At 33.0% G+C, this 18,688-nt stretch overlaps 1 protein-coding gene across 2 annotated transcripts in view; it reads left to right on the top strand.

The window, feature by feature from the left end:
• LOC120775532 overlaps positions 1-12,169 on the top strand; it is a 91,779-nt gene extending 79,610 nt beyond the window's left edge. For both annotated transcript variants that reach the window (XR_005705336.1, XM_040105753.1), the window contains exon 2: positions 11,897-12,169. Coding sequence is in view for 1 of the 2 variants with exons in the window: in XM_040105753.1 (XP_039961687.1) it covers positions 11,897-12,068 (172 nt within the window). In the remaining variant the exon portion in view is untranslated. The remainder of the gene's footprint in view (positions 1-11,896) is intronic.
• The last annotated feature ends 6,519 nt before the right edge of the window (positions 12,170-18,688 follow it).

Below are 18,688 nucleotides of genomic sequence, written 5' to 3'. Positions count from 1 at the left end.
TTCCACCGGCGCGCGCTTCAGTCAAAATGGGTGTACGCGTCATCTATCGCAGCCGTGTGTATCCAATGTCCCGGGGAACTTCGCCGCGCTCATTAGCAATCAAAGCGCCTCACCACCACTGACCGCGGCGCTCACATCAGCGCCCACAACGCTTAGTGGTATTGGCGCACTAATCGTCCATATTGACAACACAACACCAGCCTTATCTCCGCTGCTCGGCAGATGAAATTTTTGGTGAAAATTGTTTATCGCGAGCAAGTGTTCAGGACAGCCATTAATATTAAGTGCTGATCAAAACATCAATCAAATAAGGGAACTAGTGCTTAAGAATCGACATCTAAGAATCACAGATCTAAAATAGCGGTCTCATATTTTCAGTATGAAAGCCAAGCTAGAAGTTGTAAACCGGAAACAAAGTTATTACGGCATCGCAACATAGTTAGGGCCGAATGTGAGCATATATACAAACCGGAAAGAAAGTAACGGTACCATATTTTGGGTTTCAAAGCCGAAGTTTTAAACTGTGCACAGAAATTATTCAGGAAATCGGTAGTACACTGTATACCAGTTTTTGAAGCATTATTTCCGGTTCCTTCGAGTAAATCCACTTTTGGTAAGCTAAAGCTAGAGAAAGTAATGCGGATAAAGAAACAGGAACTTGTTACTCCCTGTCCAGCTGTTCTGCTCTCTGCAGTAGTGGAAATTTATAAATAAATTTTTTCCGGTTTTCCGAACAATTTTTGTTTCCTTTCGACTGCTTCCGCAAATCTTTTGTCCACGGAAAGGAATAAAAAATTACAATGGAAACGGAACATAATAAGAGTCATGTTACACAGAATGTATTGAACTAGAAACGGTAAAATTCACTCTAGGTAGTTGCAGCAATATCCTTTTTATAACAACCAGTGTAAAATTTCAGGCTACATAAGATAAACCGCGAAAAGTTAAACAGAAGTAGAAATGGTAAGTGTTTACTCCTTGCACTTCAAATGATTCAAGGCAACAACAAGTTTCGTGCGTAAAACACAACATACCAAATAGTCTGTGCTGCCACATTTTATTGTTACGTGGCTACATTTCTCCTATATGACATTAATGTTAATTTGTTTAACAGGCATATGAATATATATGCTTCCTATTGGCACATATACACGAATACCCAGGTATACTCACATCTAAATACTCATAAAGTCATAGATTCACACCAATACTCAATACCAATACACTCCGTCTCGCACACTCACTCGAAGTTGTCACACTCGTTGCCATTCCACAACGACTTGCTTGCATTGGGGAAATGTTACGTATACGCCACCGCTACCATGAGACACTCTTATGCAGCACGACATTCGTTGTGACAGCCTGACTTCTGTAAATTTAATGGTGCGTAAAACTTGAGATGTTTTGCGAATGTGACAGTCCATTTTTGTTGCTGTTGTTGGTTGCTATTGGGAATGCTATTGTTGCGCAGGACAGGTGAAGTGCTTATAAATGCAGGAATGTGGAAAAAAATCGAATCTCAAGTGTAGTGTAAAAGTTCAAATTAAATCTGGTATTTTCATAGGCCACACTTTTATGTTGAAAAGAGCTTTAACCGTTTTAACGTGGAAATTCTCCAAATTTATCTTAAATAATTTTTTTTTGATAATTTTAATTATTTTTTATATTTTAGTGCTCGAATTTTAAGCAAATTCGTTATTGTCCAACTGAGTATTATCATAGAAAATCTCCAATTACAGTTAAAAGGAGAGAAAATTAATTTAACCATTACTTGCTAAAAAATCTGTAATTTTAAGTTAAAAAATTAATAACATCAAATTCGTTGAAAAACAAACATTTTTTTTCAAATATAAATAAATAAAGACATATTTTTAAATTAATTTAATTAAAAAAATATATATTTTCTTCTTATTTTTAATAAATGAATTTGAAATTGTTTAGTTTTTTTCAATGAGTTTTGTATCATTATTTTTTGTATTAAGAGTTAAAATTTCATAAATATTAATACACACACACACATGTGCACCACGGCGCGTGATTTATGTGCTCTAGCATAACTTTTACGGTCCACCCACTTCTTAGCTGCAGCAGTTTTTACGACTTTTTCCGCGTATATGTGTGTGCTAAGATTTTATATTTTGTATTTTAACCCCCAAAAGCGCGCTTTAATTTAAGTTTTTTTTTTCAAATAAGTTTTGTAATTTTTACTTTTCCTTAAGCTGTGTTAAAAACCAATAACGATTTAAAGTCACAAAATCGTAACGCACACTATCAAACTAGTGATTCCATCAACATTGTAGCAATTTATTGAATGACCCACCAATGCGGCAATAGCAAGCTTCAGCGCCACAAACAAAGTTTGCGGTTTTTGGCTTAACACTGAAAAACAAATGTTTGTTTATTAACATTTTTATGTCGCGCTTGTATAGGCGTATTGTGTTTTCCTCAAATTTCCATGCACGCCTTGTCTTTTAATTGTTAGCCTTGAAGTATGCTTCTATTCATTTTAAATAAAGAAAAAGTTGGGTACACATGCTTTAAATCAAAAATTTTAGTAACAAGTTGTGATCAAACATTGCATACACATTTCAAGCTTCTATACCAAAAATCATAGCATACTTTTTGGCGCGTAATTTATTTGGAATGTTACTGTTTTATATTTTGCGCGCAATATGCTCGCTTATAAATTATGCAAAAACATAGTTCGTCTACAAATTTTTAATGGTGAAAGCATTCAAAAGTTTTAATTATACATGAACGCCTATTAGTATGCTTCATGTGATATAAAATAACTGCTTTCCATCGAAAAAAAAGAGTTCTCGTCAATTTTGTTTGTACTTAGCAAACTTTTCAAGCTTATTTATGCTGCACTGCAAATTTTGTATCTTCTTTACATAATCTAGCATATTTTTTGGCTCAAAATTAATATTAATGTCTTCAGAAAATGTACTATGCTGCATATATTTATGCATCACACTTTTCTTTCTTGTTTTATATTGTTTGTAAACAAGTATTTACTGATTTGCATGTCTAATAATAAAAATTAATTCAAATCAGCCTAAGTGTATGCCTCAAAAATCAATACACATTAGTTTTTCTCCAGCAGCCATCAGCAATTCAGCTTATTTGTTTCAAAATTTTCGTAATTGAAACTTTTAATAACAAATTCTCAGTAAAGTACGGGTTTTATGGCTTTAGCGCCTAAAAACATGCTTGCGTGTATTACAAAATTAGCTGCCATTTTAAATACTTGTTTAAGTGTATGCAAACTTTAAATGCAGATTTTATTTTTATATAAGCTGTCTAACACCTCTATTTACTTAAGCCTTGTTGATTATAACTTGCAGTTTTGCTCAGGTGAGTGTTTTAGTGCCAACAACTTCCGAAAGTTATTACTATTGTATACAAATATTTAGAACATTGCCAGGATAACCCATAAATTTTGCACTCACAGTCTTAATTTTTAGGCTGTAGGTAATAACAGAATATACACATTTGAATTATGATGATATTAAAATGACTGTACATCTAATATAAATGTGCTAAAATTGAAGATTAGGTTTAGATACATGTTTTTAGAGGCGCAGCAGACATTCCAAAGCATAGTATTGGGCCAATTGACCAATTATAATTTAAAAATATATTATGCCTCCATTGAAAGTCGTCTTTTGTGCTTCGTGCAGATTTCTTAATATCCAATAATACATTATACACACCGCCACAAGAACGCAAATGGTAACAAATCACTCAAACATAATAGGTGTAACCATAACGGTAACTCTAGTTAAGTGCCTAAACATATGCTAAACAATTATTTTGTTTTTAAAGTTTTAATTAAAAACACGCACTTCCTGTTAGCGCCGTTTATCTATTGCGTTAGAGAAACTTTCAAGTAGAGGCGCCTAATAGTATACAACAAATAGCACGCATGCTTAGTGGGTTTAGCGCCACGCAATATTCAAGAACTTTCACAACATTTGCGATAACTTTTAATGGACTAATTAGTCCATTAGTCATTCTACTTTAAGCAGCGTCACACATTAAACGCACTGGGTGGCATGGAAAATCTGATTTAATTGAAAGCAAAGGAGCAAATTAAAATGCCCCCTGAACGCTTTTGGTATACCTTACTTGCCTATATAAGAAGCATTTTTGGACGTAACGTTTAATTTTGTGTCTAGCTATATTTCCTTTACTGAAATTTAATGCTTTCTCGAGATATTTTATATTGTAATCTCAAATATATTTTAAATAGACCGAAATAGTTTTGAAGGCGCTGAGTTGAAAACTATTCTCTTTTGAACAAAACGTAGATTAGCTTTACCTCGGTTCGATCTGACCGAGTATATAATCCATTCAATTGTTGAGTAAGAAGCCAAATTTTTCCATTTAATAAACTTCGGAAACTCGGAATTCCAAAGAGGAACTTCGGGATTAATAACTTAGTTGAGTTTTAGATCTTTGAGACATCAAAATTATGGTTTTACGAAGTTCTGCCAACAATAACTTGATTTTTCAAAATCCCGAAATTTCGGGATTCCAATAAAATAGTTTGGGATTAGCAAATTAGTTTACCTTGAGTAAAAATTAGCATTTAAGATCATATAAATACATAATTTATACTTATAAAACGCTTATACATACATATGTACATGTAAGGAATCAAATATCCCCGTTACAACCCTAAGCATCAGTCTTTAAGCTTTCAGCTTACCGAAAACATGACAGTATCACAAAAACATTGAATTAACTGTCGTAAGTATAGCTACGCAAAGTGGTGGTAGCATTAAATTATTTTTTCATAGCCCCGAAATTTCGGGATTCCAAAGAAAAAACTCGGGATTAATAAATACTAAGTAAAATAAATGTATTTATACGATTACTGTTAATATTAGTTTTTTTAGATATCCCGAAATCTCGGTATTCTACAAAAAACTTAAAAATTAGTACCACATTAGTAAACAAATGTTACTTCTATGCTTCAACATACTTCAAGAAAACATATCTAGTTAGGTATAGTTATTTTAGGAAGCATGCAGAGTACCCTGCTTACTGCAACAATGTTAAGGCTTTTAGTGTTCTTTAATACAAAAATATCTCTGATATAAAAAAATAATTATATTTAAACTTAACAAATGTATTGTCAAATTCAATAATAAAAAATGTTATCCGCTCTCCTAAACGCCTTTTGAAACGAATGAATTAGGTGTTATTATAGCGCCATGGCGTATGATGAACATTTCATATAACTTTCAAACAATCTCTATAAGCTACGTTTTTAACTTTTAATCATTTTAATTTTATAAAAAATAGACATGCAACCGTTTTTTTCATATATTTTTTCATCTTATCTATAATTTTCATCATTTCGTCCTACGTTTTCTAACAAAAAGCGAAATTTATTCTACCTCCCTAACTAGTTGTACTTTGTAAATATTTTTGGTGTGTTTGTTACATAGTTTTGTACACACTTTTCGCCACTTGCAAGTACTTTAAAATAGTTTGTGTATACCCAATTTATGCAAAAATTTGGGGAGGGAAAGTGCTTCTATTGTTACCGGTTGCCTTGCTAAGTTTGAAGTTTTCTAAACTTTTTCGAGCTGCTATGTATGTATGTGTTGCTTGGCAAAGGTCGAAAATTGTATGGACGGTGAAACAAAAAAAAACTGAAAATTTAAAGATCAAAACAACCTTTTTTCTAAACTCAATTCCAATTTATTTAATTTAATATTTATTTAATTATTTTCTGATTTAGTTTGCAACTTTGAACTTAAAACATGTTTTATATATAGATGTATCAGCATTTCGCAACACTTTAAGCTTAAAATTAGAAATGGTACTTGGTGCAACTTTATGCAAGATAAATATGTGGCAACTTCAGTCAAAATTATTAATTTATGTATTACATTTTAATTTATCAATAATATAGAAACCAATAGTTTTTACTTTTTTGCAATTTTTACACATTTTTAAATTTTAATTTTCGAAATAAGTGGCAACCTTTAGATAATATGCACTAATCATATAAAGTAATAGTTTAACTTGCTGGTTAAATATTTCATATTTACTTTTTTTTTATTAATTTTGGTCAGGTGGCAACCTCATTAATCAAATATGTAAGTGACCACCCTTTTTAAGTTTTAAATATTACTTTCTACATTTCTCTTGCTTAAATATTCATATGAGCAAACGAACACTAAAATTATTAGAATATTATGAATCTTTTAAATTTGCAAAATATATTCAAAACAGTTGTATGGTCTTTTTTGCTATTCTTTTGCTAAGTTTTCAATATTTTTTTCGAAATAAGTGGCAACCTTGTAAAAATATTTCTAAAATAATATACACTAATTATATAAAATAACAGTTTAACATGCAGTGTAAAAATTGAATATTTAACTAATGCACTAATTTTAATAAGGTGGCAACATTATACACAAAAAATTAACTTATAATATGTAAGCATTAAAGAAAAAAGTATCCCAAATGTTAACCGCATAAGCTGAGTAAAAAAATTTTTGAAATTTTTCAAGCGTGGTGGCAACTCTACACATCGAAATTGTGCTTAAAATATTTTTTTTTGATGTCTTGCGTAAACAAATTAAGTATATATTACAGTGTAAAATAACCGACTTTAATTTTTGGTGTAGGTAACCAATTTTGTATGTGGCAACTCTATTCTTTTTAAAGTCAAAGAGCTCTAAGCTTTGGAAGAACTCAATTTAAAGTCAATAATATAATGTCAAATGCATAAATATCGTTTTTTATCATTCTGTAATCAAAATTACATCAAATTTAGTTTTATGATTTAAATATACATATACATACGTACATACATACATACACACAATATTTATTAATTTTTTCGGCTTGCCATAAAACATATTTGTTTACTTGAGCAATATTCATCGGCTAAAATAGTGATTGCTATTTTCAGCTTGAATGATACCACTTTAATATACATAGATCCTCCATAATTTGATTAAACTCACACGCATATAAAAGGTAAACGTATGTAGCATACCTTCAGGCGCTGCAGACTGTTTTATATCGTATATGAAAAATTGCCTATATTTCTTGTTTATATTTTTATGTTCGCCGAAAGCACATAGCAAAACAAGGATATAACAAAACAATGATTTCCAATTCATTGATTGAAGGCAATGAAAAACAGCAAAGAACAATCGCAATAAAATACACGCCGGTAGGTGAAAGCATGAGTAGGTGTGTGAAAGCATTAGTGTGAGTATGTAACTTGTACTGGTGTTTATAAATTTAATATGAAAGCATCAAATTATGTCGAAAGTTGAAAAAATTGAATGTTTGTTTTGTTGGCGTTGTGTCGGTCTGAAGCATTTTGAGGACTTTGTTTATAAAACCGGTTATATTTCAGTTAAGCATGTCCGAATATCATGGGTTAATACATAAGTATGTATGTATATTAGGATGTTTTTTTTGAACTATTAATTTTTTTCAATCCCGGCACGAAATTTCCTTGGAAATACCCTAAAAAAAATTTCCTGAAATTTTCAGCCCTTAATATTAACATTAAGGACTAGACGAAGGCATTTAAAAATTTTCCATAGAAAATACACTACAATCGTGATTTCGTATCTTTAAATTCCTACAGATCAGAGGTGTTTTATGGCATCGCTTTGACTTTAGACGCATATTTCTCAGAATTGTTCACTCTACAAAAGTGCCCCGCGCAACAAAGTCGTAACTCACACCGACGAGGTAGTACGGTGCTCTAAACCTGATTTTTCCATGAAATTCGCATTTTTTTGTATTTATCTCATAAATGACAAGAGCTACAGAAAAAATGTGCATGACAAACTTGTAGGAAATTTTATTTGCTACAAAAAAGTCCTAGGTCAAAATCGCTATCATTAATACTTCTCGAGATATTCAGCTTTTTAAGTAAGGCAGTGTGGAATTTTCAAAGCAAAGACAATAGCTAATCAGAGCTATGAGAAGGCAGCGACTGTTTAGTCAAGAAAGCACTAAGCTTGGAGCTATTTTGAAATTTATAAAGCTACCTTAAAATTGTAAACTTGTAAACTTGAAAACTTCGGCTTCTGACCAACAAAGTTCAACTCATTTATGTACATATATCACTATCGATCATTTTTCGAGAGGTGATTACTTTTCTACCAAATCAGTTGTTAATAAAAGAATACTTATATATACATATATATATATAGGTGTATTTTTTTTAATAAAATCGCCTACGTGAGAAATATTCTACGTTTCATTCTTATCCGCTTAAGGCGAAGATTTTTTAAAACCCTTGCTTTAAAAATCGCTGGCTCGAAACAGAATTTAGACTCATAGTCGCTCCGGCAAAGTTGTGCAGAGTGATGCGAAAAACATTTCCGCTTTCGCTCGTAAGCTATGCATAAGCGTGGCAATGGCGAGAAAGCAATTTAGGAAGCCAAATCGTGTATGCAATAAATGTAGCAACACGGCGAAAGCAATAAATAAACACACGTGCATGTGTAAATATATGTAATATATGTACATATAGCGAGATATCGATATGTATGGCCTTTCGTCTATTCCCTGTGCAGAATATTCAACGCGTAAAGAATATGTCACAACCAGCGCAGCAGCTCCAGAAACTGACAACAGCTTATTTCAGGTCAAAACTTTTATAAGCTAAGGCTGAACACATAGTAGACCAGAAGACAATAATCATTGCAATCGATGAATGACGACAGTTACAACATTACTTAAAGAAACATGGAAAATTATACAATAATTTTTATGCAACTGTCACTCACTATGTGCTCACGCTAAAGATTTTACTAATAATATAAATGGATCCCTTAAGCTTGTTTATAAGGGTAGAGCTTTTTCTAAGCCGACCTTATACTTGTTCAATGTATGTTAAAAACGAGTAAGTTCCTTCAAAGCAACACGCTCAACCCTCAAGGCTAAGCACATACATATGTAGTACAATAGAACATGGAATTATAATTTTGATAGAATAGGAATGCAGACCTTATTTTTTTAGCTCTATGATATTTATGTATTTACGCTTGATTTTACTATGTGTTCAGCCTAAGGTTTTCTAAAAAAGGTTGAACAACTTGTAAAGATCTTTAAAACCAGGCTTTATCTAAGCAATGCTCTCGCTCATATAAGCCTATCGAAATACCGATAAACAAGGAATACTCGAGTCTTCGCACTGAAAATAATAATTTACTGTCAATCGCAATTTCTTGGCGATTCAGTTTTAAATAATGGTAATTCAATAAATGAAGATATTCCAGCCTCTCCTCAATGTGAGCCGACACTACGCATTTTAAACAGATTTCTGACAAGTAAGGAAGGGCTAAGTTCGGGTGTCACCGAACATTTTATACTCTCGCATGATAAAGTTATAATCGAGATTTCATTATACGTCATTTACATATTTTTCAAATACCGTATTTTTGTAAAGTTTTATTCCGCTATCATCATTGGTTCCTTATGTATGTACTCGTATTATACAGAAAAGGCATCAGATGGAACTCAAAATAGCGTTATATTGGAAGAAGGCGTGGTTGTGAACCGATTTCACCCCTATTTCGTACACGTCATCAAGGTGTTAAGAAAACATAATATACCGAATTTCATTGAAATCGGTCGAGGAGTTCCTGAGATATGGTTTTAGGTCCATAAGTGGGCGACGCCACGCCCATTTTCAATTTTTAAAAAAAGCTTGGGTGCAGCTTCTTTCTGCCATTTTTTCCGTAAAATTTAGTGTTTCTGACGTTTTTTGTTAGTCGGTTAACGCACTTTTAGTGATTTTCAACATAACCTTTGTATGGGAAGTGGGCGTGGTTATTATCCGATTTCTTCCATTTTTGAACTATTTATGGATATGCCTGAAGGAAACGGCTCTGTAGAGTTTGGTTGACATAGCTATAGTAGTTTCTGAGATATATACAAAAAACTTAGTAGGGGGCGGGGCCACGCCCACTTTTCCAAAAAAATTACGTCCACATATGCCCCTCCTTAATGCGATCCTTTGTGCCAAATTTCACTTTAATATCTTTATTTATGGATTAGTTATGACACTTTATAGGTTTTCGGTTTTCGCCATTTTGTGGGCGTGGCAGTTGGCCGATTTTGCCCATCTTCGAACTTAACCTTCTTATGGGGCCAACAAATACGTGTACCAAGTTTCAGCATGATATCTCAATTTTTACTCAAGTTACAGCTTGCACGGACGGACGGACAGACGGACGGACAGACAGACATCCGGATTTCAACTCTACTCGTCACCCTGATCACTTTGGTATATATAACCCCATATCTGACTCTTTTAGTTTTAGGACTTACAAACAACCGTTATGTGAACAAAACTATAATACTCTCCTTAGCAACTTGTTGTGAGAGTATAAAAATGGAGATGAGAAAAAAAGAGTTACGGAACTATTGCGACTACCTCGTCTTATTTCTCGCCTCATATTTTTTAAAGCTTTATAAGCTAGAAATTTGCTAAAATTTTGTATTGAGTTACAGACTAATATTGTACAAAAGAAGTTCTGTTTCCGTCTACGACTTTTCAACCATTGTAAATATATTGATTTGAACTTCATACATATATTCTCACATTCGAGGCGACCAAACTAAAAGAAATATTTTCAGAATATGCTTAATGGTCTAGCGACCATTTGGAATAAATCGTCTAAAATGTGGTCGGAATGGTACTGACAACAAGTTTTTGCTATAATTTTAGGCTACAACACTATTTTTAACCAATAGCACCTCCAACCTAACCCACTCAATGCCCGCATAAATTTTCGCGCGATAAAATTTCTTATTGGGTCTTTTGCTTTAGCACGCGAGTATTTGAGTAATCGAATATTTATTGAATCATTTGGCATTCCGCAAAACTAAGCTGGCAGACCGAAATTGATTTGCAAATTCCTTTTCTGCTCCGTTTTCTCTTTTATTTCGTCGACATCTATGTTGTAGACAAATTTACAACTAAAGCATACAGAGGTTGTACAGTCGTTTTGCGTATATGGAGAGATTACTCTTTTCGTCGTTCTTTAGAATACGACTTTTATCTGCTTGTTTTTTTAGTCACACATAACGGCATGTCACGGCATTATTTTATTGAATTTCGTATGTTGTTTGACATTTTTTTGACGGTATTCGGTTTGTACCTTGACTTTTTGGTGTATTAAAATTTGTGAATAAAAATCGTATAAAATCTTTTTTGTCTCGTTTTTCTTTTACTTTTAGTTAAGTATTTATTTTAGATCCTTTTTATTTATTATCTGACTTATGGTAGCATTTGCGGCTTCTATGCTATTGCTGTTGACTAATTTGAGGTAATGTATGTATTGTATCATTTTGGTGGTATAAATGTTGCTATTTCCTCACTTAATGATATTTGAAGTTCGTAAGATGACATCACGATTGCGCACAAGTTTTGAGGTTATATCTATAACTATATTTTAAAACACTTGAATAATTTGGTTACGGAAATGTTGTTGTTTGATCCAATGCATTTGACTTTATATAGGCCAGAGTTAAGGCAAAATGTGATTATATCGAGCAAAAGTGAATTGGTCCTGAATTTATGATAATTTTCACGTGTTTTGTACTTTCAAATAAATAAAATTAATTTTTCAAACCGAATTTATGGCTTTTTTAATTGGTTACATTTTATACAGGGTCCATAAACAAAGCATATTTAACAAGTAAATCCTAAACCATTAGACCATAACCAACAAATTAGAACATTATTAAGTATGACAAAAAAGTCTGAATCCTCGACCAAAGGTTTTTTTATGAGAATGAAGAACAAAGAAATGACTAAGAGTCTACTTGTATATAGCAAATTATATGTCAATATGACCTTTCTACAAATCAATTTTTTTCTCTTTATTTTTAGTTCTTGCGCTGTTGGTCCACCAGAATGCACCAAGTGGAGCGATTACGTATATAAAGCTGTACCTTTTCAGAAGCGTTTCCCGGCGCTTGACTCTATGAATGAGACTCGACAGTGTCAAAAACATATCTGGGTCATGTTTTCAGTCAGTTCAAACAATGTTGCGAACAAGTAATGTTTTTTCTTCGAAGAGAAGTAATGGTTTTGAGTAATGGTAATAATGATGATATATGTATGTATGTAAATGAATAGTGAAATGTAATGTTAAAGTAATGAAGTGATAATATATTTTTAATTGAAATATTTGATAATTTATTATTGTTATGGCTCATATGTATATCTGTTATCTGTAAAGAAATATAATATTTTTGCAAATAAAAATGGCGAGTTTAAGAATAAAATTGGATTAATAAGGTAAGTAGATATTACATTTTGCTGCACAAAGCTTAGTCTTCTAGTATACCCAAATGGTTTACAGCTCAGACATTATGGAACAAAAAAACAACAAACAAAGAAATGACAATAACTATCAAAATAACTGTACAGAATATTGAAGAATATTCTATTTGTGCTTTTCGTCGCTTTTCGCCGCTTATCGCTAGCGAAATTCTGAGATGTCATTGAGTGCTATTGTTTAGTAAAGTCTTATTTTCCATATGGCTATCACTCTGGACCAACGAATAATTAAATACTACACTAATATCAGAAATCTCTAGATCACTATCAATCGAAAATACGCGTAAGTTAACAATTTTAACCCTAATAAGTACAACGAGGTCTGGGCAGTTCTTTTTTATACTCTTGCAACATGTTGCTACAGACTATAATAGTTTTGTTCACTTAACGGCTTTATGTATCCCCCAAAACGATTCCAGATAGATACAGGGTTATATATATGTACATACATATATGATCGATCAGGATGACGAGACGAGTTGAAATCTGGAAAACTATCTAACTATTTAGATATAACATATATTCTACATATGACTACAAACCTTTTTTATATAAGATGGATGTACATACATAAGTATGTATGTATGTATGTATGTGCTTACATAAGTACATATTACATGGTTACCCTTACCTTTTATTGCCTGCACATATTTAATTTATTTCGATTAAACATACATACATACGTCGGATAATTTAAACGCTATAATCGAATTTTAATGACCAATATTGATACATTTCTCACTAAACTTAGCTTCACTACGCGTTCATAACGCGCACAAACAAGCACATTTTCACACGAGCATGCTGAAACATGTTGTCCAAGCCAACACATTGTGCACTGCTTTGCTAAATTGCTTTTGCACACTTTCACTTTAATTTATTAACACACACTTATCACTCTACATTCACAAATTCAAATACTTAAAAAAATAACTCAAAAAACTATAATAAATGATTGATTTATTACTATTTCACAAACTTTGATCGCAACGCGTACCGACGCGCACTTACCGACACCCGACCATCAGACAGAGAATGTTAACGAACATAAATGAAATTGCATTAACATTTAGTGTGCAGTTCTCCTACTTCGTGATGACGAGACAACAACTGCTCTGTTGTATGCGCAAATATTATATATAACATTCCTAAACTGCTGTGCATGCTGTAACGAAATTACAGGGGATCACTCGGCGTGTTTGCAGTAACATGAAACGAATAAATTGCATTGATTTGTTGTTTGCCTGCTGACGAATTTCATTTTAAGTTAAGAGTTAAAGTTTCGCAAATATTGTTTCAGAAAAAATTTAAACCGATTACCAGGTAGTACTCACACACTTAAATCATTCGGCTAAAACGTTCTCCGACAGTAAATGTGCGTGTTCACGAACACACCAATTGGAGCAGACTTATTTTTAAAGACTCTGACTCAAAGATTAAAATCTATGTATTATTCAAAAATATTGTACAAACAACTTTAGTTAGTTTTTTTTACATAAAAATATCCAGGTTACATAAGAAGCTTCTCATAAATAACTTGAGCAGTTGGAAAAGATATTAGAAATAGACAGCGCAGCTTTTTAGAAGAAAGCCAGTACGTCAGTTGTCATTTTCTCTGTTATATAGGAGTTCACGGCACCACTAGAGGAGGACGTTGTGATAGTCACACCATGAAATAATGTAATTTTATTTAAAAACTGTATAAAAAATGTCTTAAATAAGATTTTTTATATATATAATATATAATATATATAATCCCAACCAAATGGTCTTATTGATAACATTTTTAACCTTAACCTAATCTAACCTAACCTCAACCTCGCGAATCACACGTTCACACAGGCTGCGGTTCGTCATAAATTAAATTCACTAGCTTACCTAGATACTAGATACTGAGTAAAGAGAAGAGCGTGAAAATTGTCTACTCGCAAACAGCTGACTAGACTCGGGAAGTAAGAACGTATGTAAAATAAAATGGCAAATCGCATAAACTCAACAGCCGAACAATTGGAAAATTTGCAAAATTCAATTTCCTTGACACATTCAAGCGAACGGAAAATCGGAAGATGTTCGTGGGTGAAAAAACAGGCAACAACAAATGATGAAAATACGCGAAAGTGTAGTCTACGTAGAGCGCATGAACTTCGAGCAGTGATGAAAAGGGAATTGATGTGTGCGTGTACTTCAAAATGTGGGATTGAGCAGGCAACAGAATTCAATGTCAAGTTGAGGCAAGTAAAGAGCAGGTAAACACATTAAGACTTTGGTTAGAAATATTTTTTTATATTGCGGTAGTCAAGGTTATTCGATATTATAAATGTCTTGTTTAAAGCAGGAAGAAGTATCGTAAGCCGAAATGTGGCACTTTAATCTGCAAATTTAAACTTATACCAACACAAGACTCTTCAACATGAATAAGTGTTAATTCGTAGGAATGATAAGACTGTTAAGCTTTCTCTATGGTTCGGGCTGACGAACGCCTAATCTGCTCTATATGTCTCAGTTTTGTCATGATTTAGATTGCCATTTTCACAGTCTTTACATGTAGCTTCTATATTTGGATCAGGTGGAAATCTAAGTCCACATGTCCACAATTAAACGTCTTATATCAGTCTTCTGGGTGAAGTTTGCTATCGTTGCTGCTTCATTATGAAGGTTTTGGTTCTATCAGTTCTTTTGGCTCCTTTAGACGGCTTTGATAACTTGTATACTCGTGCGAATTCGTCACACTGGTTGTAAATGGGTGGCATGCTGACTGTTACTTGTCATCTTTCTTGATAAGGTGGTTAGGATTTTATTCACTCTACCTGAAGTATACTCTAGGTGCTTCTTAAATTTTAGCCCTGAGTTTAATTTTACGCTCAGAGACCTTAGTTATGGCTATGAATGAATCCCACAGTTCCCTATGTTGAGAGATATATTTTCCTGCGCTTTTCTAGTACTAATGAGTAAGACCTCCGTCTTGTACTCAGCCAGTTCTAAACTCATTAACGAGAATCATTGACACAGATCATTTATGCTTTAATTACATTTCTCGGAGTATTTAAATACTGAATTGAGCCCTTGAGGTGGGGGTTTGTGTCTTAAACTGGAAAAATGTTACATTAAGAAAATGTCACTTTAATTCAAATGGACCGAACAGTCACGGTTGAAATACAAAGCCAGCGTTGTAGGAACTACTATATAAGGATATGGATCTGATTATTTGATATTCTGCCGATTCCGATTATTTAATACTCTACCGTTCTCTCTCTAACTATGGCCACCGTTAATCTACTACCCACAATATAGTATATAGATATTTACATATATGGGGTATACATATCATAAAGGCTCGACGTGCAAAAATATGCTTCAGTTTCACTGATATCCACGGCAGTAGGTTGTTGCATTTGTAAGACTATAGAGATGTATACGCTGAGTACTGGAGTATGCTACTCAAGCATTTCATTTATTTATACATAAGCTTCATATAAGTAGATTCATTTACATTTATGCGCGAATCACTGCTTACTTTCTTCATACATTACTGCTGCTCTTCTCCTGATTGTCACTTCAATGCGAAGCAGTGTAGTCAAAAAGAGAGATAATCCGGATTTACGTTAAAAGACGCATCCGGTTTAATTTTCTGTACCTTTGGAGGTTTTTTGCAGATTAACATATGGAAGCAATAATCATATATTCTTTTGAACTTCTGAAGCATTTCAGAGCAGATTTAAAGGTGGAAGTGTTTTTCCACATAACGGCAGAACTGAAGCGTTTTTTTTTTCAGGAATATGCATCAACATTAACAGATTCGGAAATAGATATACTATACATACTTACATAAAAGTCAGTCAAATGATTTTTGATGACGAACTTGATCGAATGAGTTAGATAGAATTATTATAAACAATTTTAACAATACAATCATGAAATTTAAATTTTGAGTTCTCCTGGGATTTACCATAATGTTGCAAGTTGTGCTCCTAAAGTGACTAAATGCTGCATAGAAAGTTGTGGCAAGCGGCTGCTTGTCTTCAGCTGGCAAATTTCTTCTCTTATTCAAGTGTTGCACAATCGCTTTTGTACTGTATTATTTTTATTTCCACAATTTATTTTTTAATTCATCTATATTTATATAGCACTTTACACGTTTTACCACAAATTTGAATTAATTGCATTTCAAATTGTAATTGCGCACAATTCACTTAAAAATGTAAACGTCAAAAGAATATAAACTGCGCAACAGCATCAATGCATTTTCACAGGGTGCACAAAGTGACAAATTTTTACTGTTTAAATAATTTTCACTTATTATATTTTCTTTTTATTTCTTTTTACTCTTTTGATTTTTCTTCTTATTAGAAAATATAGCATGCGCTGTAATTAAAATTTTACGCTTAATACTTTCTGCTTCGCACTCTTTTGTTGGAAGCGCTTATTCAAGTTAATCACGCCAACTGTTGTTATTAAGTTTTCTTTGGTAGAAAAAAGTGTGTGTGTGTATGACCTTAGTACAGAACAAAAGAAAATCTTATAACAAAACTAAGTGTAAAATACCAAAGAAAACCTCAACAACAAAGCAGAAAAATTATAATAAGCAAACGTTGTTAGTTCTGCCATCATTAATGCAGCTTAGGTAAATACGTAAAAAAAATGTAGTTATTTGCTTTGTGTTATTAAATAATACCTTTTGTTGTTACATAGAAAAAATATTAATTATAAAATATGTATATTATAACATATTATATTATAATTTAAGATTTAAAAAATTTAATGCAATAATGCGAAGCACCCTGTGCGTGCTTTTTTAAGCAACAGCTGATCGCCAATATTGAAATATTTACGAAGCTGTCAAAGCGGAAATGAATTTTAAATTTGTGCAGTGAAGCGATAAAGTTTGGTGATCAAATTAAGAAATATTTAAATATAATAAACAAAAAGTGTAAAGTAAATGTTAAGAATTGTGTTAGGAAGTGATATGCATTAGGTTAGGTATGGATAATCTGGTAGGCCAATAAGCCACGCATAGACCAGTTTTGGTACTTTGCGAGTGATATTCATTAACTGCAAGCATATTTTAAGTTTTGGTGTTGATTGTGGATTCTAAACCAGAAGCTGCTGCGCTAAGCAGTTAAGCAAGTTTTGCCAAGCGCTGCCAGGCGAACAGAGCTGAGTCGGATTGTGGTTGGCTGTGATGATCATAGGCAGTTGGCGTATAAAAATTTCGCATATGTATATTCATGTAGGTAAGTTCTTTATAGCGTATTTTTACATGTAGGAATGTTATAGAGCCAGTTTGCTACATCGATGTCTCCAGAATACGCTGACTAAATTATAGTTTTCTGAGTTTTCTGAATGCAAACTAATTTCAATAAAAGTAAAGCCCAAATTATAGGTTAGCGTTGTTGGTTTTGGCACAATAATTGGGAATCTATGTATGTATGTATATTTCAGTATATGCATATGTATGCATGAGCCAAAGGACATACAATTTTATAGTACAACTAACGAAAAAAAAACCTGAAATTTTCCATCACAAATCATTACACTCTTAGATTTGCAAATATCCACAAGAATCATTACTGCAAGATCTGTCGCAAAAGAAACAGAACTTTTTAAACATAATTGTTTCTGGTTGCGCCACCTATTGGTGGGTATATGGAATAAAAAGTTTGATCTCTTGTTAACATTTCGTAAAAGTTTTAAGACAATTGGATAACTACAATCGATGTTATCGATCAAAAAGTAACAGCAGCTTTTGGTCATCGGTCGTAAAATGCATTTTGAATAAAGAGCAAATATTAAATTTTGTTTTAAGCTTGGGGAAAACGTTTACTGAAACATTTCAAATGATGAAAAAATTTTATCGTGATCAGTGCCTATCCCGTCGTAATGTGCATGAGTGGTTTAAGCGATTCCAAGAAGGTCATGAGGACCTCTGTGACGATCAGAAGTTGGTCGTTTTCAGAAGTCAAAAATAAAGACAATGCTGATTTGTTTTTACGATTTCGAGGGTATTGTACACCGAGAGTTCGTCCCACCTGGCCAAACGATTAATGCTGTGTTTTAGCTTGGTTTTATGAAGCATCTTTTGTCACGCATTCGTCGTGCTCGATCACAATACCGTTAGGCGGGTCCTGGCGCCTGTTGCACGATAAAGCGCCGTGTCATCGGTCGACGCTTGTCACTGATTTTTTGACACAAAAATCCATATTAACCATTAATCACTCACCCTACTCACCTGATCTGGCACCCTGTGATTTTTATCTTTTTGGGAAAACTTCATTTGCCCATGAAAGGACACTGGTTTCAGGACATTTCAGCTATTCAAAAGGCAACGACCGATATTCTCAA

This window comes from Bactrocera tryoni, chromosome 4 (assembly GCF_016617805.1).
Source record: "Bactrocera tryoni isolate S06 chromosome 4, CSIRO_BtryS06_freeze2, whole genome shotgun sequence".
NCBI lineage: Eukaryota > Metazoa > Arthropoda > Insecta > Diptera > Tephritidae > Bactrocera > Bactrocera tryoni.
This window is presented reverse-complemented; position numbering and strand designations above follow the sequence as displayed.